At 51.3% G+C, this 23,745-nt stretch overlaps 2 protein-coding genes across 3 annotated transcripts in view; one reads left to right on the forward strand and one right to left on the reverse strand.

Moving 5' to 3' along the window:
• Positions 1-6,249, forward strand: part of Ankrd27 (ankyrin repeat domain 27) — a 46,861-nt gene extending 40,612 nt beyond the window's left edge. The window contains 5 exon segments of the mRNA XM_040735541.1: positions 1,657-1,818; positions 3,245-3,356; positions 4,015-4,093; positions 4,276-4,348; positions 5,063-6,249. Coding sequence (XP_040591475.1) covers positions 1,657-1,818; positions 3,245-3,356; positions 4,015-4,093; positions 4,276-4,348; positions 5,063-5,296 — 660 coding nt within the window. The 3' untranslated portion in view covers positions 5,297-6,249.
• Positions 6,250-7,826: 1,577 nt separating this feature from the next.
• Positions 7,827-15,389, reverse strand: Pdcd5 (programmed cell death 5). Of its 2 annotated transcripts, none has more exons than XM_040735543.1 (6): positions 15,244-15,389; positions 14,033-14,070; positions 11,851-11,912; positions 11,126-11,217; positions 9,348-9,419; positions 7,827-9,062 (listed from the first exon to the last, which is right to left on the reverse strand). In XM_040735543.1, the coding sequence occupies exons 1-6, from the start codon at positions 15,307-15,309 to the stop codon at positions 9,015-9,017; spliced, it is 378 nt and encodes a 125-aa protein (XP_040591477.1). In that variant the 5' UTR covers positions 15,310-15,389; the 3' UTR covers positions 7,827-9,014. The 2 variants fall into 2 exon arrangements, with proteins under 2 accessions (XP_040591477.1, XP_040591478.1); XM_040735544.1 differs by lacking the exon at positions 15,244-15,389 and adding an exon at positions 14,583-14,630.
• Positions 15,390-23,745: the final 8,356 nt, after the last annotated feature.

Genomic DNA, 23,745 nt, shown 5'->3' on the forward strand with positions numbered 1-23,745 from the left:
GTTGCTAAAGAGAAAATTTTTGAAGTCTTGATTTGGGGACTAAAGAGATGTCTCAGCAGTCAAGAACCACGGTCTTGCAGAGGGCCTGACTTTGGTTCCCAGCACAGTATCAGGTGGCTCACAGGCTCACAGGGGATCTGCGCTTCTGGCCTCAGTGGGCACCTCGGCTCCCTCACACACACACAGACCCACACAAACATTCACACAGGCACATAATTAAAAATTTAAAGAAGAGCCGGGCGGTGGTGGCGCATGCCTTTAATCCCAGCACTCAGGAGGCAGAGGTGGGCGGATCTCTGTGAGGCTGGACCGACAGTCTCCAAAACAATACAGAGAAACCCTGTCTCAAAACAAAAACCAACAAAAAAAATTTTTTAAAGAAGAGACAAATCCAATTTGTTTTTAAAACACACACCTATAATCCTAGCACCCAGGAGACCTGAACTTGAGGCCAGCCTGGGCTACATAGTGACATCATCTCAAAATCAGATTTTTTTTTTTTGAGACAGGTTCTCACTATGTAGCTCTGGCCTTGAACTCTCTGTGTAGACAGACATGCTGGCCTTGAACTCAAAAAAAAAATAGGCTTGCCTCTGCCTCCTGAGTGCTAGGATTAAAGGTGTGTGTCACTACCCTGTCTTTAGAAAATCATTTTATGGACCTGGGAGATGGCCCTTCAGGTAGGAAATGCTTGTGTAAGCCCAAACTACCTAACTTCTAAACTCCACCCCTGGGCCAGGTAAAAAGTAGATGTTCTGGAGCAAAGAGATGGCTCAGCCGTGTTAAGAACACTGGCTTTTCTCTTTTTTCTTTTTCTCTCCTTTTTCTTTTTGTTTTGTTTTGCTTTTTTTTGAGACAAGGTTTCTCCGTGTAGCTCTGGCTGTGCTGGAACTCACTCTGTAGAACAGGCTGGCCTTGAACTCAGAGATTTGCCTGCCTCTGCCTCCTGAATGTTGGGGGTAAAGGTGTGTGCCGCCACCACCGCCCAGCTTTTACTGGCTGTTCTCTCAGAGGATCCAAGTTCGGTTCCTAGCACCCACATAGTGGCTGACAACCATCCGTGTTCCGGGGTATTTGGATCCTTTTCTGGCCTCCAAAGCCACCAGGCGTGCACATGGTACAGTGCACATACGTGCACACTGGATGCCCTGTGGTCATGCCTGTAATCCCGGCACCCTTACCTCGGTATGGGTCATGGGGATGGGAGAACTGGTTCCCATGGGGACGGGAGAACTGTCATGACGTTCCCTTGTGCAGTGGAGGAACAGAAATGAGAGACCCTGCCTCAAAACACAAGGCAGAGAGAGAGAGAGACAGAGACAGAGAGAGACAGAGAGGAGAGAGAGGGGGAGAGAGAGAGAGAGAGAGAGAGAGAGAGAGAGAGAGAGAGAGACAGACAGACAGACAGACAGACAGACAGAGAGAGACAGAGAGACAGAGAGACATAGACAGACAGAGAGGAGAGAGAGAGAGAGAGAGAGAGAGAGACAAAGAGAGGAGAGAGAGAGACAGAGACCAGCTCCCAAAGACTTGTTTTCTGACCTCCATACGCGTGCCGTGGCACACACGCACTTGAGCCAATAAGTAACATTTTTTCTGCAAAGCAATCTTGCGGGTGAGCAGTCTCATGGATTCTGCATCCCCCGTCTCTTCTAGCACGGGGCCTCCATCGATGCTTCCAACGACAAAGGCAACACAGCCCTGCACGAGGCCGTGATGGGAAGGCATTCCTTGGTGGTGGAGCTGCTCCTGTTTCACGGGGCATCTGCCGACGTCCTGAACAAGAGGCAGTGCACCGCTGTGGACTGTGCGGAGCAGGTGACACAGTGCTTGTGCACGGAGGCGGCCCCACGCGCCCCGCGCGAGCGCCCCCCAATCATGTTGTGGGTCCCTTGCGTCCAAACCAGATGTGAGGTCCTTGGCGTCCTGTGCTGAGTGAGCACGTCACACGTCCACTGGCAGGGCTGGGTGCTAGCCACTGTCACCTGGTCGGGCATGCTCAAGGTGCCGGTGCTCGTTCTTTCCGGGGTAGTTCCAGAGGCCCAAGTGAGGTGGGGTGTGTGTGTGCATCGGTGGCCGCTGTTAGGCACCTTGATCTAGCGTACACAGACGCTGTCACATCTGGGCGGTGGCAGGTTAGACGCCACTCTGGGTTTGCCAGCCCTGTAGCACCATGGAAAGCTTTAATTTGTGGATTTCAACCCCTCGGATTCTGAGAGGATTTGGATCCCCACCGTACCACTCTCTCCAGTCAGTCATGGGAAAAGACAGTTGCTTTCCTCCGTTCCTGTCTCCAGGGGAAATCTTGGCTTTGAACTCCAAAAGGACAACTGCTTGGTTGTTGATCGACCCCAACAGAGATGTTAAAGTCACTATAAATTCAACCTAATTATAGGTCTATTTAATTTTAAGGGTAGAGGCATGACTCAGTGGTAAAACACCTGCCTAGAATCCCCTAGTGAGGGACTGGGAGCATGGCTCAGTGGTAGAGCCCCTGCCTAGAATCCCTCAGTGAGGGGCTGGGGTGTGGCTCAGTCGTAGAGTCCCTGCCTAGAATTCCCCAGTGAGGGGCTGGGAATGCAAGGTCCTGGTTAACATCCCTAGCACCTCAAAAGGAAAAAAAAACCTTGCAAATACTGCCTCTTATTGTCTTGGTCTAGAGATGGAATGTACTTCAGGAAGGTGTGTTGGGTGGAAGGTGATGAATTTTGGCTGTCCTTGAACGGACTGAAGTATGGGTGAGGGTTGATATTACTTAACGGGTGACACTTGACTTCCCGTTTAGAACTTTCTCAGAGTATGTTCTATTATGGGTTGGGCAGTGGCTCCCGAGCAGCCTGCTGGTAGCCGCATAGTGTGACAGCCCTCTGTGCTGACCCCAGCTGTGCACGGAGGTCTCAGTGCAGGCAGGGGGGGGGGGGGCTCCTAGGGAAGGCCGGAGCTTCTCCACTGTTGCCCCCAGGCTCACACTCCTGAGCTCAGGCTGCTCTCTGGCATTAGGGTTAGGGTTAGGGTTAGAGTGTTAGGGTTAGGGTTAGGTTTATTGTTAGGGTTAGGGTCTCAGTCCCAAGCGCTGAGACAGCGGGCGCCGGGCGGAGCCTGGATGTGTTCGCATTGCTTCAGAGCATTCTTGGGGAGAGGGCTCAGTCACGCCAGTGTATTATAACTAGATGGAAACCCGAGGTAACGGTCTGCTGAGAAAACACTAAACTTACTTAATGCCATTCCCTCCTCCACACTGCAGGGTTCAAAGATAATGGAGCTGCTGCAGGTTGTGCCGAGTTGCGTGGCGTCCTTAGACAATGTCACTGAGGCGGACCACAGGGAAGGTGTGACCGTTGAGATCAGGAAGAAGTGTAAGTGCTTCTAAACTCTCTACCTGGGTCCAGCTGGAAGTTCACGAGTAGCTGGTGCATTTTAGAGAGGGAATGTGCGAGAGAGAGACAGACAGACAGACAGACAGACAGACAGACAGACAGACAGACAGAGAGACGGGGGGGGTAGGACAGGAGATCAGTCCTGGGGGTCATTCCTCAGGAGCCGCCCAGCTTGTATTTCAGAGAGTTTCCCACTAGTCTGGAGCTCTGGAGTAGGCTAGGCTGGCTGGCCATTAAGGAAGGACTCTACCTGCCTCTGCTTCCCCGATGCTAACATTGCAAGCATGCAGCACCACACCTGGCCTGCATCTGTGTCTGTGTACTGGGTGTGCTTGGAGACTAGACACGAGGGTCTCAGATGCCCTGGAACTGGAGTGACCACTGGGAACCAAACCAGGCTCCCGTGGAAGAGCAGCCAGTGCTCTGACCACTCACTGAGCCTTTGGTTCCGGGGCCGGAACTCAGGTCTTCATTCTTCCATGGCAAGCACTCGAACTCACAGAGACCCGCCTGCCTCTGCCTCCCAAGTGCTGGGATTAAAGGTTTGCGCCACCACAGGCCAGCATGTGCTGCAGTTTTAAAGTTCCCTTGACTTACAAATTTTTCATGTGTTTTACTGTTTCCTCCCCACACACAGGGAATCCCAGAATGTATGATCTGCCAGAAGAGCCTTTTAGGAGACAGTTTTGCCTCACTAACCCTGGGGGGCAGTTCCAGTGAGTAATTAGTTCAAGTTGACTTTGGACTCGGGGTTAGCGTCCAGGGGATGTTGGGATACATACAGCTTTAAACTATGCATGCAATGCTGCCATCTTGTGGCCAGCAGAAGGCTTTGTACCATTACCCAGATGTTTACCTTTTTTTTTTTTTTTTTGGATTAATACTTTTTGCATTTTAGGGAAAGAACTTCACGGGAAACTATGGGAAGGGATAGGAGTGTGCCTGATCTTACTGGAGGGTCTCTGCGGGAGGTGAGTGATTACGTGGTAAGGGCTTATTAAAAAGCAATTCAGAGCCGGGCAGTGGTGGCACATGCTTTTAGTCCCAGCACTCTGGAGGCAGAGACAGGCGGATCTCTGTGAGTTCGAGGCCAGCCTGGTCTACAGAGTGAGTTCCAGGACAGCCAAGGCTGTTACAGGGAGAAACCCTGTCTTGAAAAACACAAAACAAAAATCCACAATAAACATTTCTCAAAACTCATCATTTCACTCTCTCCTTCAGTGAAAGAATTAGCAACAGTTAAAACTAAGCCTCCACATTGGAGCAGACAAGAGTGTGGCCTTAATGAGTAAACTTTAAATTACAGCTCTGGACAAGAGTTGGTGGCACACGCGCCTCTAATCCCAGCACGGGATTTGTGTGACAGAATTTGATTTCGCAGGACACACCCAGGAGCAGGGACTGTAATGTCTTGCTGAGTGCATTCTGCCCTTGCTGTGTGACAGTAGGGTGTCCTTACTGTGAGGTTTCCTTGCTGGAGAAGCAGCAGCACATACTGATTGGAGACTCAGAAAGCACTTTGTGTGACGCATGGAGCATGACAAGTGCTGTCTCCACAGGGACGTCGAATTGTCACTGCCCGTGGGGTTCTCTGCCTTGTCTGGCACCCTCGGGCAAAGCTGAGTCTACTGTGGTGGTTGAAGACGCGTTACAGCCATAACCTCGGTTTCTTATCTTCCCCTCAGCCGGAGGAGCAGAGAGTCTCGGGAATTCCGGATGACCCGTCATCAGACCGGAGCGGATGTCAGGCTTCTGAGGAAGGAAACAAGGGGCTCCCAGAGAGGCCTGTGCCGAGGCAGGCTGCTCCTGGACACAGGCGGATGGTCCGCAGGCATACAGTCAATGACGCGGCCGTACCCCAGGCCCCAGAGGTGGCTGGCCACCTGACCACCCAAGAGGCTAGTGTCTCTCGGTCCTAGCAGTAAGGGTTGGTATATCTGCTACCGACACGCGAGTTTGCAGTAGGAAGGTGAGCACGAATACAGCTTAGAGCTGAGTATGCTTTTCAGTAACCAGCTGGAGAGACTGTCCCTCGGATTTACCACCCTCTCTCCTCCTCGAAGCTAACCAACACACTTGAAAAGGAATAGTAGGGAATGAACGGGCCCCTTCGTCTTGGTATGCGGATTTCCTGGTTGTGGGCAGAGGCTTCACCATCACATTCTGACCGCCCTCCTTTGGCTGGAAGGTGCTGGCTGGCTGTGGCGAGGAGAAGCCGGCAAATCCTAGGCTAGCAGGTTGCCCGTGTCCGGGAGAAGTCCCAGAAGCCTCGTCGGTCCTGTGGAAACGGGCGCCAGGCAGAGCAGCATCCTGGTGGGGTGAAGAAATGGAACCTGCAAACACTTGAACTGGGAAGTGCCTGAATGCCACCCTGCCTCGTTCTACACCACACGTGTGGGGAAAGTTGGCCGCCACTTCCCCAGCGACAGAGCGACTCTGGTCACCGTGTGCGCGCCTGCGGCAGTTCCTGCTGACCGGCCTTCCCACTGACAGACTGACAGACGGGTACTGGAGAGCAGCTTTGGCACATCTTAGGTCTTTCGATTCAAATTCCAAGCTTACAGCACAAGCCAGGTCGGAGTTTTACGTTGAGGATTCGTTGCCATTGATTCCTTTTTATAACTTTCTATAGATTCTGTTATTTTTTTATGTTCCTGACCCTAAAGTCGCAAACATGGGTTCATCCCGAGTCAGTTTCCAAAGGACTTTGTAGAGAGGAAGTGATTTTGTGCACATTCTTGGAGAAACTCGCCGATGTATAGGAGGGGCTGATTATTTTTCTACAAAGTAATTTATGATTTCTAATTTTCTAATGTGCCTTGGATATGTGCCAAATGATGGAAAAGAAAACAGTAAACTTTATGATTCTTGAGCATGGCATGCAAGTTTTTTTTTTTTTTTTTAATTTTGCTGTGCAGTTTCTCAGCCACCCTTTTGCAAGCCTGCTGTGGCATTTCCTCCCTGGGCCTCCTTTCAGAGCAGTGGGTGGGAAGCCTTAAGAGTCATCACACGGAAGTATAGTAGCCAGCCTGAGGGCCCCTGCCCGTGTAGACGGCGCTCCCTTCCCTAGTCTTTCCCCGACTCTGTCTACACACTAGCCCCTCCGAGGAGGCTGGAGGAAGAGGAGGCGCACATTCAGCTCGGGGTCCCACGATTGTCCCCCTCCTCGCCCCCATCCCTCAGCACGCCCAGCTGCGATGATCTTTTGCGGGTGGGTCAGCTGATGTGATGAAGATGGGGGTGTGGTCTGGCTCAGGATGGTCCTGCACAGCACCGCGATGCGTGGAAAGCATCCTCGTGGGGTAGGTGCGGGTGGGTCAGCCGATGTGATGAAGATGGGGGTGTGGTCTGGCTCGGGATGGTCCTGCACAGCACCGCGATGCGTGGAAAGCATCCTCGCGGGGTAGGTGCGGGTGGGTCAGCCGATGTGATGAAGATGGGGGTGTGGTCTGGCTCCGGATGGTCCTGCACAGCACCCGTGGAAAGCACCCTCGTGGGGTAGGTGCGGGTGGGTCAGCCGATGTGATGAAGATGGGGTGTGGTCTGGCTCGGGATGGTCCTGCACAGCACTGCGATTCGTGGAAAGCATCCTCGCGGGGTAGGTGCAGGGGCTCCTGCATTCAAGGCCACTGGGACACTCAGAGCGCCTAGGTCACTCAGAGCAGACCGTCGTCGCCCATCGCGTGTACCTGCTCAGGGTCAGTGGTGTACACAAATCTCAAGCCTGCCCGCAACGACACTTCTGGTGGTACTTAGGTTGCCTCACTGGCCTTGGGCTTCTGCCCCCCCCAGCCTGTGAGCTGGGATCACAGGCCTGCAGCAGCGCAGGGACCAGGAAAGAATGAGTGCAGCCCTCCTGACACAGGAGGATGAGAACCGTGTGCTGCTGTCGGGTCGGTTGACGCTTCACGTTCCCGCTTAAGGCTTTTCTGTCTACGCGCCCGCACAGGAGGGAATGCATCAGATCCTGTGACTGGGGTTCTCGGTGACTGTGAGGTGCCCTGCGGGTCCTCTGAAGAGCGGCCAGTGCTCGTCACAGCGGAGCCGTCCCTCCAAGCCCTCCCCATTTCATTTCTAACCAAGCCACTTTACTGCTGTGCTGCCCAGGCTCCGACCCCCTGGCTTACCAGATTCTAAAGAGGCGGCGGGCTCAGGCATCCGAGGGGAGTGCTTCAGCCTGCTAGTGCAGGCTCGCCCCTCGCTGGCCGCTGCAGGGAGGAGCGGAGCAGCGTGCACCCGCTATCGTTCCGCGGGTTTTTGCAGTCAGCTTTCCCCACTTAAAAGGGAAACTTGACATGGCTGTTAAAAATTGGCAATGCTCAAACCTCTCTAATTCCAAGTACTTGCTGCTCCGTGCCTGGAGGCTAACCACACAGCTGTTGTCAGGGCCCATCCCTGTATACACAGCCCACTTTCCATTCCCAAGTGTCCTTCAGCACACCTCAGCCATTAGCCATCAGGACTGGTAACTTTAATGAAACATGTAACAAAATTTGCAGAGACATGTCGGGGATTTTTCTAGCACTCCAGGAGCCATAAAGCAAATTTAAAGTGTAAGTGGGAATTTGAGGCTGTGCACTCATGAAGTTCTGCGTTCAAGTCCCAGAACCACACAGACCAGGTATGACGGTGCACGTATGTAATCTCAGCACCAGAAATACAGAAGCAGGAAGATGATGAGCCTGAGGTAGTCCTCGGCTAAAGGGAGAGTTGAGACCAGCTTTAGACGTAACAATAACAGCAAACCCAATATATATTCAACAAAACCCTCTCAATGAAACCACCCACAGAACCCTTCAGTAGATTCCGACTGTGGTGGTGCAATCCTGAACACAAATTGATGATCCAGTTATTTGCAATTTTTTTTTAGAATTTATTTTTATCAGGTATGTGCGTGTGCTTATAAGGGGCTTCATGGTAGGTTTCTGGGGCCGGCGGGTGTCTGATCCCCTGGAGCTGGAGGTACAGGCTGTCGTGAGCTGCCCAACGCGGTGCTGAGAAGAGACTTGTGTCCTGTGCTTGTCGGCACTCAACCATCAATCACTCCAGCCTACTCCTTGTAAACACGCCACTGTTCAATAGTTACCGCAGGGTGTCCTACTTACTCTGCAAAAGTAACACTCTGGTTGTTTTGGAGCAGAGTGGTATTTGTTGGATAATGGAAACTCAACACCTCTGAAAAGTAAATTAAATCAAAAGCTAGGAAATCGAAATGCTATCTGCAGGAAAAGGACATGTCCTTCCTTGTTTTTGCAAGTTTTGTCTGAAGAACGCTGGATGTGCTCGGATCTTAAAGCTGATTCGGTTGCCCGGGGTTTTCTTTCCCTTGCTGTATGTATGTCTCGCTGCTGAGGCACGCTGGCACAGCTTCCGATTCTCCGCCTCACGTTAATGTCCTGGCTGCAATGGATAAACTTGCACTGCCGCCATTTAAAAGCTTTTGGAAGGAAGGGATCGATTACCCAAAACACAGATCTTCTTGTGAGTTGCCTGATGATTCTGCAACACCCAAACTGCTTTAGTTTGAGTAACAAGTTTATTTTTTCAAAAGGCATATAGAGATAATAAACAAAGTAAACATTTAAAGGTTGTAACTGCCCTAGACACTGCTCCGTAAGGCTGTCTAAGCATGTCCTCTTAGTAATCGTCATCTTCATCCGAGTCCATTACTTTTCTTCTGTTGAACTAGGGAAATTAAAGGAATGTCAGACACGTTATAAAGCCTCAGATTTTCTGAGAAAAACATCTTTAATTACTCAAGTGGGACTTTTATGTGTGTGCCTTTGGAACGACTTGCTAAGTGGAGAGGGGTAATTTGAGAAGTAAGAATCTACCATTTACTCTCTCCACATAGCCAGACTCTTCCCAACCACACTGCAGACCCTGTCCACAGCTCCAAGGCCCGCTGACTGCTTGGGCAGGCACACACTCAACGCCTGACACAACCTTGCCTTCACGCGGGGCACTTACTTTAACTGTTGTCTTCTTTTCTGTCTGTTGGCTGACTTTCTCAAGTATTTCTATTAAACCTTGTTCTGACACCTGTAACCAGAAAGAACAGTGTTTCAAAGCAAGCAGCATCTCTAAGCAACCTCAGTAAAGTCTCTCCAAGGTGCCGGGATTCATCAGGAGGGAAGCAGAGGGACAGCCAGGGGGTTTGAGGCCACCGCTGTCAACGCTAGCAGGGCAAGGACAGCCACTGTGTGGAAGGTCACAGGCTCAGACAGGCAGCCTACCGACACCACCCCAGAGACAACGTCCTCAGAAAAGAAAGCTGGTTCTTTCCAGCTCCCGTGCACACTGGTGTGTGTGGCCACTGAAGCTTGAAGACTGGGTTTCCCAGATGTAATCCTCATGGCAGGCAATCCAGCCAGACACACAGACACGCTGACACACAGACACACCAGGACTCAACCTCCCCTCACAAGTGCAAAACAAGCCTCACCTCTGTAAACGGTGGTGGTATTTAACTGAAATTGACAAACTTGCTATTTCCACTGCAGGAACAATTTAAGCCTGATGACTCTAATAGTCCCTGGGTCACACTAGCACAAACAATATTCCACACAACACCAGGAGAGTAGAAAGCTGAGCATTTTAGGACAGGTAACTGTCACTCAAGTGGGGGTGATTATTCTCTCTCAATTAAGACTTCTTTTTTGTTTTTTGTTTTTCGAGACAGGGTTTCTCTGTGGCTTTGGAGGCTGTCCTGGAACTTGCTTGGTAGTCCAGGCTGGTCTCGAACTCACAGAGATCCGCCTGCCTCTGCCTCCCGAGTGCTGGGATTAAAGGCGTGCACCACCAACGTCCGGCCAATTAAGACTTCTTTAGTCAGCAAGAATTCTATATTCAAACATGGAAATTACATGGTGCAGCTGACTTATTAAGTTTTAAAACGCCATATGTATTAGTGTGCCCGCGTCTATGTGAGCCATGTGCTTGAGTAGTGTGCCCGTGTCTGTGTAAGCCATGTGTGAGTAGTGTGCCCGTGTCTGTGTAAGCCGTGTGTGAGTAGTGTACCCGTGTCTGTGTGAGCATTGTGTGAGTAGTGTGCCCGTGTCTGTGTAAGCCGTGTGTGAGTAGTGTGCCCGTGTCTGTGTAAGCCGTGTTTGAGTAGTGTGCCTGTGTCTGTGTGAGCCATGTGTGAGTAGTGTTCCCATGTCTGTGTAAGCCGTGAGTAGTGTGCCCGTGTCTGTGTAAGCCGTGTGTGAGTAGTGTGCCCGTGTCTGTGTAAGCCGTGTGTGTGGGTAGTGTGCCCGTGTCTGTGTAAGCCGTGAGTAGTGTGCCCATGTCTGTGTAAGCCGTGTGTGAGTAGTGTGCCCGTGTCTGTGTAAGCCGTGTGTGTGGGTAGTGTGCCCGTGTCTGTGAGCCGTGTGTGTGAGTAGTGTGCCCGTGTCTGTGTGAGCATTGTGTGAGTAGTGTGCCCGTGTCTGTGTGAGCCGTGTGTGAGTAGTGTGCCCGTGTCTGTGTGAGCATTGTGTGAGTAGTGTGCCCGTGTCTGTGTGAGCCGTGTGTGAGTAGTGTGCCCGTGTCTGTGTGAGCCGTGTGTGGGTAGTGTGCCCCAGCGTCTCTATACGCAGCACACGCACGTGTGGAAGTCAGGAGCGTCCTGCATCTGCGGAGCGGGACTGAGAAGAAGCTCCAGGCCTCTGCAGAGAGCAAGCGCGGTTCCCGCTGAGCAGTGGCCAGCCCCAAAGCAGGGCTTGCAGACCAGGTGACAGCACGCTCCTTCGGGCAGTCCCGCTTACCTTCCCGCTCAGTTGTCCATACCGTGCCATCTGTATGAGGTAGTTCTCTACCGCTTTAGTTTTTTCAGGCTTTACAAGCGCTAAGTTACTTACTAAAAAGAAAACAGCAAACAAAGAAGCGTGAAGACTAAAGGCACTAATTATACCTTAAAACTATCCTGACACTTCCAAAGTACTTCACAAGTTCATGTCTGCCAACAGGCAAAAGGTAGTTAGGGCAGTAATAACAACCCTGTTGGGGATGTCCTTTGTCAATAAAGCACTGCTGGCCAATAGGAATCTAGATAGGTGGGACTAGGAGTCCAGGAGGACTCTGGGAAGGAGAAACACAAGAGAGTCAAGATGTAACGCCATGGGGTAGGAAGCCCGGAACTATTCTCCAGTAAGAGACATACTTAGATTAACAATTATGGGGTAATTACTTACGTCAGAGCTAGCCAGTAAGAAACAAGCAAGGCCAACAGCTTCATAATTAATATAGCCTCCTGTGTGTTTATTTGGGACTGATGCGGCTCTGGAACCAGGCTGGTGGGAAGGCTTCTCTCAAGGAAAAAGCCTCTCTTTACACAACCCCTTTCCAGATTTATGGACGTCATACTTCTTGCAATGTATTTCAAATACTTTAAACATTTACTCTGATGAGAGCAATAACTACACATATGCATCTACCCATCCAGTTACCTCAAGCCAACTTTACGGGAATAAAGGAAATTGAAGATGCTTACACCTGGCCCGGGCTGACTGATCCAGAACTTGGGCTAAGATACTGTTTCTCACTTCTGTTTCCCTACAACAAAACATAGGTCACACAAGATTAGAACTAAGCTGTCGGCACGCCGAATTCAAAGTCATTTACTCAATGCCTCTTTAAGAGAATCTTCACATTTTATCTATCTTGGGGGGCACACACCACAGCACACATGTGGATGTTAGACAACAATTTCAGGGAGTGTCGGTTCTCCTCTCGCCATGCGGGTCCTGAGGACCGAGTTCAGACCATCGGGCTGGGTGGCCAGTGCCCCTACCTGATGAGCCACCCAGCAGCAGGTCGCTATGAGACACCTGTGGTTCACAGACTGTACAGACTGCCTTCCAAGAGCCAGCTCTGTGAGCGGAAACCTACCAGAGCGGCAGGACACTATTCCACGGGGTAGTATTTCAGTTCAACAACCATCGGGTACCCAGTGTGACACGTGCTACACACCTGTAGTGGAGTCTTAGGAATTAAGAGAGACCAAGTGCACTTTCTTTAGGGAGGATGCAGAGGCCTATGGAGACTCTGAAGAGAAAAACTGCGGCCCAGGTAGAACCAACAGACCCCGTGAAAGTCCAACTCTGCAATCGTTCTGGCTTCTTCCTAAACACTCACGTAGGAACTGTGGCACACTGTTTTCAAACTTACAGAGCTCAGGCTGGCCCGGAATTCTCTAGGTAGCCAAACTTTCTCCCTCAGCCTCCCAGGACTGTGCCACCTCACTCTGCTCTACGTCTCTGAGTAGGAGGTGGCTGGTTTGCTCTCTTGGCTCCTCAGGGGCTCACCACCCAGCTCGCAAATACATCACACGGAGTCTTATTGGTACTTAGCAACACCCAGCCTTAGCTTGGTTTGTTTCTAGGCAGCTTTTCTTCCTTAAATTATCCCATCTCCTGTGTCTCTGCTCTTATCTTTCTCTGTTCTGTACACCTTTCTTTACTGGACGGCTGGCCCTTAGTGTCCTCCTCCTCTTCTCACTGCTTAATCCTCTCCTCTCAGATTCTCCTCCCATTTAGTCTCTGCCTGCCAGCCCTGCCTGTCCTTTTCTCCTGCCCTGCTCTTTATCAGACCAATCAGGTGGTTCAGGCAAGCAAAGTGACGCAGCTTCACAGAGTTAAACAAATGCAACATAAAAGAATGCAACACATCTTTGCATCATTAAAGCCAATGTGCCACAGCATAAACAGATGCAACACATCGTAAAACAATGTTCTACAACATAGGAGACAACCACCCAACGAACCTATTACACAAAGCAGACGGCAGCAGACTTGGTCTGGCAGAATTAAAGGACAGCTGGGGTTGGTTGTGCCCACTATCAAGGGCTTTGGGAACTGGACGTAAAGTGTATTAGGTCATTTTCTCGGAGTTCCTGAATCTAACTAAGACGCTATGGGTTATAAGACACATCGGTCAGTTTTTGCCACGCTGGTACTCGAACCCAGGGCTCTGCAGACGATGGAAATGCTCTAACCCTGTATACTACATCCTCAGCCCCTCTTTTTTATTTTTATTTTCCAGCTTGAGACAGGCTCTTGCTAAGTTGCCCAAGCAGGCCTTGAACACGAGATCCTGTCTCAGCCTCCCAAGCTGCTGAGACTCCAAGAATGAATGAGACCCCCTCATGAGGGACCCCGAGTGGAGAGGGAAACGAAACCAGCTCCTCTGAGAGTGTGGACTTGGAGGTTCGACCTTTTCGGGGTGCTAACTGGATCTGCGCTACCAGGGAAGAGGGAGTGGGGGCCGAGGGGCCACTTGACTGGGTGCTCAGATTCGAAACACGCCCAAGAGATGGCGGGGGCAAAAGTAGGGTGTATTCGCACACCAAATACATGTTTGTGCTTGTGAGAAAGTGCTTCAATGGCAGTGTAACTTAATGCTTCCTGAACACTCAGTGGGAGGCCCTGGGTCTAGAAATCCCCTCGAAGTAATTCTATTATGATGCGTAGCAGAAAGGCATCAGGCAGAGCCCTGAAACAAGGCATTAAGGGAACCGCCATGGGTATCTGCTGAATCATGCTAAGAAGGGAATTACCCTCGACACGGACTTACTAGACAACTCACCGTGGAAGGAAACCTATTAGCAGTCACACACCAATCACAACTACTAAATAAAAGAGATAAAATGCGGCCACCCTTCCGGAAACCCATACCTTTGCTTTGTCTCCTGCTGGGCTGCATCACCAGGGTCCTGAAAACAAAAGACAATTCCACCTTTTAGTCAGTGGAGGCGGCAAAAGAGGAGAGGGGGAAAAAAAAAACAGAAGGTGCCCGCAGGGGAGGGAGGTAGGAGGACCTCACAGCGTCACAACGCCAGCCTGGGCTAACCCTTACCAGCCTGGGCTAACCCTTACCTCGAAATAAAGCAAGATAACAAACCAATGAAAACAAAAACAAACAAAAAAGGGCTTATTCGGCCGGGCGTTGGTGGCGCACGCCTTTAATCCCAGCACTCGGGAGGCAGAGGCAGGCGGATCTCTGTGAGTTCGAGACCAGCCTGGTCTACAGGGCGAGTTCCAGGACAGTCTCCAAAGCCACAGAGAAACCCTGTCTCGAAAAACCAAAAAAAAAAAAAAAAAAAAAAAAAAAGGGCTTATTCGGTGTTATTTCACTTTTCCCCCCAATCCGGTAACAGGGCTGCTCAAAGTGGGCACCGGGCCTCACAATAATAATAATAATGATAATAATAATAATAATAATAACCAAGGAGCCGGTTTCCATCTGCAAGGTCCTGTTTTATTACATTACGGAAGGGGGCCCGGCTAACTAACCTCCCTCCCCCGACCTTCCCAGGACGAGCTTCTGCAGTCACAATCTAATAGAATCTCCGAGAACACTCACATCACACACGCACACGCACGTTCCCCGCAGAGGCCCTGCACCGTGAGCCCTGCGTCTGCCCACCAGAAGGCTGCCTGGAGAAGGGGGGACCCTGGCTCGGGCTCCAGAGGGACGCGCCCGCCCCCGAGGGAGGCTCGACGGCGGCCGGCTGCTCTCCCCATCCCCGGGCTGCGGCGGCTCCGGCTCCCTCCTTCCTTCCCCGGGGACCGGGGGGAGGCTCAGAGAGACCCGGGGTCTGCAGCGCGGACGTCCGGCCAGCGACACCCGACCCGAGACCGCCGGGGCTCCGGGTTCGACGGCGGCGGCCGAGGCGTGGCTCGGGGATTGGGGGTGCGAGCGAGCCGGGCGGGGCCTCCGGGGACTCCGCCCCCAACGCCGCCGCCGCCGCCGCACACGCGCGGAGCTGCCGGGGAGAGCGGGGAGCCCCTGCCCCCGGGGGTGGGGGGCGAGGGCGGCGGCGACGACGGAACCCCGCCCAACCGCCCGCCCCGCTCCGCCCGCCCCGCTCTCTCGCCCCGCTCACCCCGTGCTTGGCCTGCAGCTCCGCGAGCCTCTGCTTCCTCAGCGCCTCGAGCTCTTCGTCCGCCATGGCGCGGCCGGCCGTCCCTCCGTCCCTCCGTCCGACGTCGCGCAGGCGCAGGCGCCGTCGCGGGGCGGGGCGGGAAGGGGGCGGGGTCGCGCAGCCGCACCCGGCACGCCGGTGGGGGGGGATTCGACGCTCTCGGCCCGGAAGACGCCAGCTGCCGCGCAGGCGCAGGCGCAGGCATCCGCAATCGAGTCCTGAGCCGAGCCCTGCCCGGGGGAGGAGGCGGGGAGAAGCGCGCCTTGCGGAGCGCCGATCGTCCTTCGTCGCTAAAAGGCGCAGAGCCTCTAGAGGGAGCTTCTTGCCAGAGATAGATAGATGATAGATAGAGATAGATAGATAGATAGATAGATAGATAGATACATACATACATACATACATACATACATACATACATGATGATAGATAGAGAAAATCTAGTTATAAGACATCGACTAGCAAGGATAATAATTAGCGCAATTTTGCTGATATCTCCCGTAATGAGTCACAGGGGGGCTTGGGAAGGCGAAGAGAGAGCTTGGAAACGTTCTAGAACTAGATTTGTGGCAGTGGTTGCAAATTATTTACACACACACCCAAAAAAACCCTTTTTGGTTGTAGCAGATTGGAATGCGTTAACTGTGAGGAGGGAATTGGAAGAGACCACCTGGCCGTTGAAAAGCCAGGTGAAAGCAAAGTCAGGTAGAGAGACTGGAATGGGGCTGTAAAAAAAAAAAAACAGTCTCCAGAGATTGGCGATGGGGAAGTCCTGCGAAGTGTGATCAATTTACAAATCAGATTACTCCTTAATCAGTACCCTGTCTGCCTTACCCCCACCCCCAGGGCCTTCTCTGATAGATGCTGTGGGTGTGTGAACTCTGGCAGTATAGACACACACACACACACACACAAACACACACACAGAGCTTCCCTCCCTCCCTTCCTTCCTCCCTTTCTTTTTTAAAGATTTATTTATATGTATACAGTGTTCTGTCTGCATGTATGCCTGCACACCAGAAGGTCGCCACCATGTGGTTGTTGGGAACTGAACTCAGGACCTCTGGAAGAGCAGCCAGGGCTCTTAACCTCTGAGCCATCTCTCCAGCCCCCACCGTTCCTTTGAAGTGTGTGTGTGGGTCCCGATATGGGGCGGAGTGACTGAAAAAGAAAACATGCTCAACTCTCCTATCCTGTGACTTGCTTGACATGTACATTTTTGGTTTTGCTTTGTTTTTTTGTTTTTGTATTTTTTGAGACAGGGTTCCTCTGTGTAGCTTTGTAGACCAGGCTGACCTCGAATAAACAGAGATCCACCTGTCTCTGTCTCTGCCTCCCGAGTGCTGGGATTGAAGGTGTGTGCCATCACCGCCCGGAGAGGTGTAAGTATTTTCATTATGTTAAAATATGCCTAACCGTTTTGGTAATTTTTAAAAAATCGTGTGTGTGGTGTGTTCTTGAGGACCTACCGTCGGATCCCCAGAGCTGGAGTTCGAGGCAATTGTGAACCACCTGATAGGGTGTTGGGAGTCGAAGTCTGGTCCTCTGGAAGAGTAATACACATTCTAACCACTGAGCCATCTCTCCAGCCCATTGAATACCTATGTCCCACTGAAAAGTTCAGGCATTACACTGGCCAGCCCAGAGTTCCGTAAGAACCACGCAGGTGCAAAGGACCCCTTTAAAGGACTGACCCCTGCCCGTTTACGCTCTCTTGCTCTTACTCTCATCTTACTCTGTCTCTCTCTCTGTCTCATAGCTTATATCTCTCTCTCTCTCTCTACTCTACACGGGTTGGTTACCTCTCACTATATAACTGTTTCATCATGGCAGACTGGCACTCCGTTGACTAAGTAGCAATTATTTTCCCATATTCCCATCACAAAATAAACCATACCCCCTCTGTCTCTATAAATTTGCCTACTCATGCATTATTTCTCAACGTGTGGCTGGTATATTCGATCAATGATACAACCTCCAAGTTTTTAACCCTCGTTGTACCTTGTGACAGCACTTCATTCCTGACTGGACTTGATGATGTGTGCTTATAGACTCTGCCAACCCAGAGGAGTCTGAGGCAGGAGGGTCTAGAATTGGAGACCAGCTTGCCGTTACATAGTGAGACCTTCCTCCAAACACGCAAGGTCTCCCCCACCTCCAGTCCATGGATTTCATGGCTGAGCACACTGCATAAAGTATGTGTGCCTTGTTTTCACTTTTTGCCTGTTGTAGGTAAAGCCCTTATCAATATCGGTGTACAAGTCCCTGCCTTCAGTTAACTTAAATCTACACCCATGGGTGGTGGAATTTGCTGAACCTTGGCCATCTTAGTGACTGTGGTGATCTGAATGAAAAAGCCCCCCCCACAGGCTCACAGGGAGTGACACAATTAGGAGATATGACCTTGTTGGATCGGGCGTGGCCTTGTTGGAGGAAGCCTGTCCCTGGAGCTTTGAGGTTTCAAGAGCTCAAACTGGGCCCAGTGTCTCTCTCTCTCCCTGCTGCCTGCTGATCCAGATGTAGAACTCTCAGACACCTCTCCAGCACTGTGTCTGTCTGGGCTACACCATGCTTCCTGCTCCGTGAATCGTAGCGTTTTTGTTTTGTTTTGTTTTTTTTTAACTGGGGATGTGGACCGAAGTGTGTGCAAGGGTTTGCTTCTAGAAGTGGGGCTGACTCAAAAAGCAGACACATCACTGAGACACCCCACGTCAGCCATGGGCGATGGGGACCCCAGGAAGCTGCAAACCTGGAGCTCTCTGCACAACCCGTAGGCGGCGGCGTCTGGGCGGGAGTAACCTCCACAGCCAAATCAGCTCACCTGATGAGAGTCTTCCCTCCCACCAAGTGTTTACTGGGGGGGGGGCACCTCCAGAATCTCCCAGATTTTTCATGTGACATTTTGTTTGCTTCTCTGGTGGCTGGAGTGAGAAATGTTCCCCATTGTTTATGTTTGAACGCTTGGCCCCCAGTAGGTGGCGCTGCGTGGGGAGGTTATGGAAGCTTTAGGAGGTGGGACCCTGCTGAAGGAGTGCATCGCTGGGGGGGGGGGGCTTTTTAATTTGTAGCCTCACCGCTTTCCCGTTGGGTCTCTCTGTTCCATGTCCCTGGCTGAAGATATGATCTTTATACTTCTTGCTCCACCACCGACGGCCATGACGATTTTTAACTCTTCCCCGCCTGAACCCTAAGCCCCAGGGAGCCCTTCCAGAAGTTGCTTTTGGGGCTTGGTGTTGTATCACAGTCACAAAGAGCAACCGGTACACCTGTCCCCCGAGTCTCATGAGCCTTCCCCTCTAGAGGATTAGTTCGGAGGATGTTGACATACGGCACACACACGGGCGTGCACACTTGCGCGCGCGCGCACACACACGGGAAAGGGAGAAGGGACAGATAGGAAAATGCATTCGGTGTGAACACAGGTGACACACACACGGGGTGTTTCATGATTGCATTCAGTTCTTGCTGCTGGTGTGGCAGCGGCTGGGTGGGACAGCAGTTCTGGAACCCGTGGGGGGCAATGCTGGTAGCACCCAGCGGTCCCTCTGCCATGCTTATGCCCAGCCTTCCCCCCCCCCACCGGGGTGCAGGCCACCTTCTCTGCTTAAACGTCCTCGGGACCCCACGAAGCAAATTCCGGGCTGTCTCCTGTCAGCAGCAGAGGGAGCCCGCACTCTACCAAAAGGGATCAGGTTCCTAGTCCGCACTCCAAAGCAGAGGGGACAGTGAGTGTTACTGCTCTGTCCATGCCACACACCGTGTCCTCCCAGACAGAACCCGAATCTCTCCCCCCATACAACTCTGTTGCTGTAAAAACAAAACAAAACAAAACAAAACCGTGCTCCGCTGTGGGTCCGCGTGCGCAGATTCGCTCTTCAAAAGCCTCAGCCAGCTTGGTGGGCGGGTTGGGGCTTCAGGGCTGCTCTGGCTGCGCGCGCCTCCCATGCTCGGGGGGGGTTTCTACCTTCACCTACTGCTTCCTGGCAGTCTCTTAGCTCATGCGGCATCAGCCGGTCGGCTATGCCACGGAAGGCACCCCGTGAAAAGTCACCAACGGAGGCAAAATGCGAGAGGCAGGCGGGCTGGTCAGAGAGCCTCCTGACCTCTGCAGTTGTAGGTGAAGACTGGTCAGGACTTCTGTCTCATAGCTAGGAAGCACCGTGGTAGGCGCCACACCCACCCCCTTGACTTTTGGTGCTTTTGCCCTATAAACTATATCACACAGCGATGCTCTCATTCCTCCACGTCAAACTCAGCGCGTAAGCAAATGGTTAGCAATAGCAGAGGCTGAGACACTAATGCGCAAATGTTTCTTCAACTGTGCCGGCACCGCGTGGGGACCTGGCAAAGTTTGCGTGCGGGCCATTACACTAAAGCCAATCACGTGATTCCCACCCGATGCACATAAAAGTTTTTCTTACAGGAACTGGAGAGATGGCTCAACAGTTAAGAGCACTCATTGCTCTTGTAATGACCAGGGTTTGGTTCCCAGTATCCATGTGCAGTCTCACAGCCTATAACTTCAGTTCCAGGGCATCCAGCGTCCTCTTCTGACTTCTGGGGGGGGGGGCGCGGATGACACCCACATGCACGCGTACACACTCAAGCACACACGTATCACACACACACACACACACACAAATAAAACAGTATTTTAAATTTATGTTTACCACGCTGGTTAGCTTTAATCAGCCTGCTGTGTGCCAGAGTTGCCTAGGAAACAGGAGTCTCCACTGAGAAAAATGCCTTCATTAGATTGTCCTGTGGAGTTATAGATGGGTGTGAGTTGCCATATGGATGCTGGGAATTGAACCCGGGACCTCTGGAAGAGCATCCAGTGGTCTTAACCTCTGAGCCATCTCTCTACCCTCTTTCTGTTTTCAGGAATAAGTTATTACCAGTCTGTGCCGTGTGCTTGGCGGCGTTCCTGTGTCCACATAGGCGCAGAGCCACCCGCCACACTCAAAATGAAGTCAACGTCTGCTTGTTAAAGTGAGCCTCTCAGGGAAAGCCCGATCTGAAAAGCTATTGTTTTCGTAATATGGGGTAACTCAGGGGAGGGGGGCATCCTGGTCTCCACACTCAATCACCCACTTATTCATTCGAGAAGTGTTTTAAGCTGGCCAGCGGCATGTGCCTGTAGTATTGGGGTTCAAGCTTCAAGCTGAAGATCAGAGAAGCAAAGCAGCCGACCGCTAACTAACTCTTACCTCTACCTCAGGATGAAAGGGTAATCCTGTCTCCACCAAGCCTCAGACTGCAACCCCAGACTGCTGCCTCTCCTCCTCGGTGTGGCTGGAGACAAATTCTCAGAATGCAGCCTGAGACACAAGGTTCCTGTCTTTCATTTAGCTTTCTAGGACTGGGATTAAAGGTGTGAGCTCCAATTCTCTTTTAGGCTGGTTCACTCTTGTGTAGGTGGCCTTGGACTCACAGAGCTCCATCTTCCTCTGTCTTCTGAGTCCTGGGATGAAAGGTGTGTGCCACCACTGCCCAGCTTCTATGGTTAATAAGTGTGACTGAGTTTGCATTCTGATACTTCAGGCAATCTTTGCTAAATCATAAATAATATATCACCACAAATGTGTTAGTCAGGGTTCTCTAGAGTCACAGCTTATAGAATGAATCTCTGTCTCTCTCTCTTGAGAGAGAGACAGAGACAGACAGACAGACACAGAAAGAGAGAGAGAGAGAGAGAGAGAGAGAGAGAGAGAGAGAGAGAGAGAGAGAGAGAGAGAGAGAGAATTTATTGGAACGACTTACAGGTTGCAGTCCAACAATGGTCAGCTGTGAGTGGAAAGTCCAAGAATTCAGTAGTCGCTCAGTCCCACAAGGTTGGGTGTCCTAGCCGGTCTTCTTTATATGCTGGAATCCCAAAAAACATGGCTCCAATGTCAGTGAAGAGATGGATGTTCTGACAAGGTGAGGGCAGGCAGGTGAGGGAATGAAAACCCTCCCTTCTTCCATTGTCCTTCCAGCAGAAAGGGTGGCCCAGATTAAAGGTGGGCCTTCCAGCCTCAAGATCTGGACTAAAGGCATTGGTGTCTTCCCGCCTCAAGGTCCGGAGCACAAGTGTGCCCTCCATTTCCGGATTATAGTTCATTCCATATACAGTCAAGTTGACAGCCAAGAATAGCCACCACAGTAAAAATAAATAGACGGGTATGGTGATGCAAGCCTGTAACCCTAACACTTATGTAGCTGAGGCAGGAGGATCTTGAGTGTGAGACCTGGACTGCATAACAAGATCCCATCTCAATCTAAAATCTAAAGGATGGGTGGGTGGGTGGATGGGTGGGTTGGTGGGTGGGTGGGTGGATGGATGGATGGGTGGGTGGGTGGATGGATGGGTGGGTGGATGGGTGGATGGATGAATGGATGGGTGGATGGGTGCATAGATGGGTGGGTTGGTGGGTGGGTGGATGAATGAATGGGTGGGTTGGTTGGTTGGTGGATGGATGGGTAGATGAATGGGTGGGTGGATGGGTGGCTGGGTTGGTGGGTGGGTGGATGGATAAATGGGTGGGTTGGTGGGTGAATGTGTGAACCATTCTACATCTCCTCAGTGTCCGATGGCATGCTCAGTCCTGGGGAACACAGGCAGGCACTCATTATCAGCTCTAAGCACCCTGAACTCCTCTGCCACCGCTCTGACCCTTCTCCGTCTGCCTCCCGTGACCTGCAACCCTCTTAAATCTGAACTATCTAGAAAAAAATCCCTAACACTTAAGGTGAGTTTTGAAAACGTTTTCAACAGGCCTGATGCCCACACTTGCTACATCGGAACCGAACCGAAGAAACGGAGGCAGGAAGAGGCAGTGAAGTTCCAGGCCAGCCTGAGCTACGCAGTGAGACCCTGTCCACGGGAAACCCAGGGCGTGTAGCTGCACGAGAAAGCGCTTGCCTACCACGTGCCAGGGCCTGGGTTTGATTCCCCGATGTCGAAAAAAAATTTAAAAAAAAAGCAGAAATTGAACAAATGTAAGTGATTGATCCAAATTTCACTTTGAACGTCAGGGAAAATTACTATTCAGTGCGAGGAGACTTCTTACATCTATGCGTTCATTCATAATTAAGCCAAGTGTGCCACACAGGAACGCATGCATATGAATGTGTGTGTGTGTGTATGCTCAGCTCTCATAGCAAGACAGATGCCTTCGGGAAAAGGACCAAACGGTTTTACCTATGGCGCTTGCGGATTAAAATCCTCCCACTAATTTTACGGTCCGTACCCCAAATCAAAGATGATTAACATCAATCAGCAAGCATTTTCGGGACAGTGAAGGTGTGTTTACAATGCTTCTTGGAAAGATTATACTCAACAAACAGTTCTAGAAATGTCCCCAATTCTCACCCCAGCGAGATTTCCCCCAAGCTCCACCTACAGGTCCGTCTACCCCAGCTGTAGGCAGACCGAGGAGAATGTGAGCAGACAGGAGATAGTGGTCTTCTTCCTCAAGATCCTTCCAGAGGAGCAAGAGGCTGGCTGAGGAAGAGCAGACGGGACCTCTGGGCCCCTCAGTGGCTACAATGAGCCACTGGCTATGTGAGGGGACAAGAGAAACAGACTTTTGTCACAGTTCTGCTTGTTTTTTTGTTTTTTGTTTTTCCTTCCCCTGAGGCCTCTCTCCTTGCCTGGTAGATGGATCTCCTCTCTGTGTCTTCAGAGAATTCCCGGTGCTGGAATTTCAAACCAAAAGCTCAGGCACGTTGGTGTCCCACAGCCACCTCCTCGACAGTTAAGAGATGACTGTCCCATAGAATACCACTAAGGTTGCCCATTAAGAGACCAGAGCGTTGCAAACACGGGCTGTCATTTACCGAGGCTACTGCGGCCCTGTGTGACATTGCTTCCCTGTTCTGTTTCTTTGGGGGCCCTACTTATTACATTCCTTAACCATCTCTTAATTCCCATTCTCACGTGTGTGTGGCAGACATGTATACTCATGCTTGCGTGTGTGTGTGTGTGTGTGTGTGTGTGTGTGTGTGTGTGTGTGTGTGTCTGGGTGTGTCTGAGCATCCTCCCACCTTGGTCATGGAGGCAGGCCTTTCAGTCAAACCCAGAGCTCACTGATGTGGCTACTCTCCATAGGCAGCTTGCTCTGGAGATCCTGTCTCTTCCTCCTGAGTCTGGGCTTACAGGTGGGCTACCACACCCAACCAGTATCCATACTTGTTTCTTCAAGCTCTTCAACCCCAAGTTATCCCCCCGGCCCCTCAACTTACACTCTTTTCATAGGACGCCAATGACATATAATTAGTTTTAAAAAAAATAATGTACCGCATGTTTGGAGAAATAGAAGCTTCTCCTTAACTGATTCTGACTTGAATTAATTGTTTTCTAAAATTAAAAGACCTCTGTCTGACTCTTTTTTTGTTCTTCTTTAGAATAATACCATTTTTTTTCACAAGAGGGTGGGTTTGGATAAAAAACAAAAAAGTGTCATTGTCAAAAACAAGACACTT

Source organism: Mesocricetus auratus, unplaced genomic scaffold (assembly GCF_017639785.1).
Source record: "Mesocricetus auratus isolate SY011 unplaced genomic scaffold, BCM_Maur_2.0 Super-Scaffold_100046, whole genome shotgun sequence".
NCBI classification, from domain to species: domain Eukaryota; kingdom Metazoa; phylum Chordata; class Mammalia; order Rodentia; family Cricetidae; genus Mesocricetus; species Mesocricetus auratus.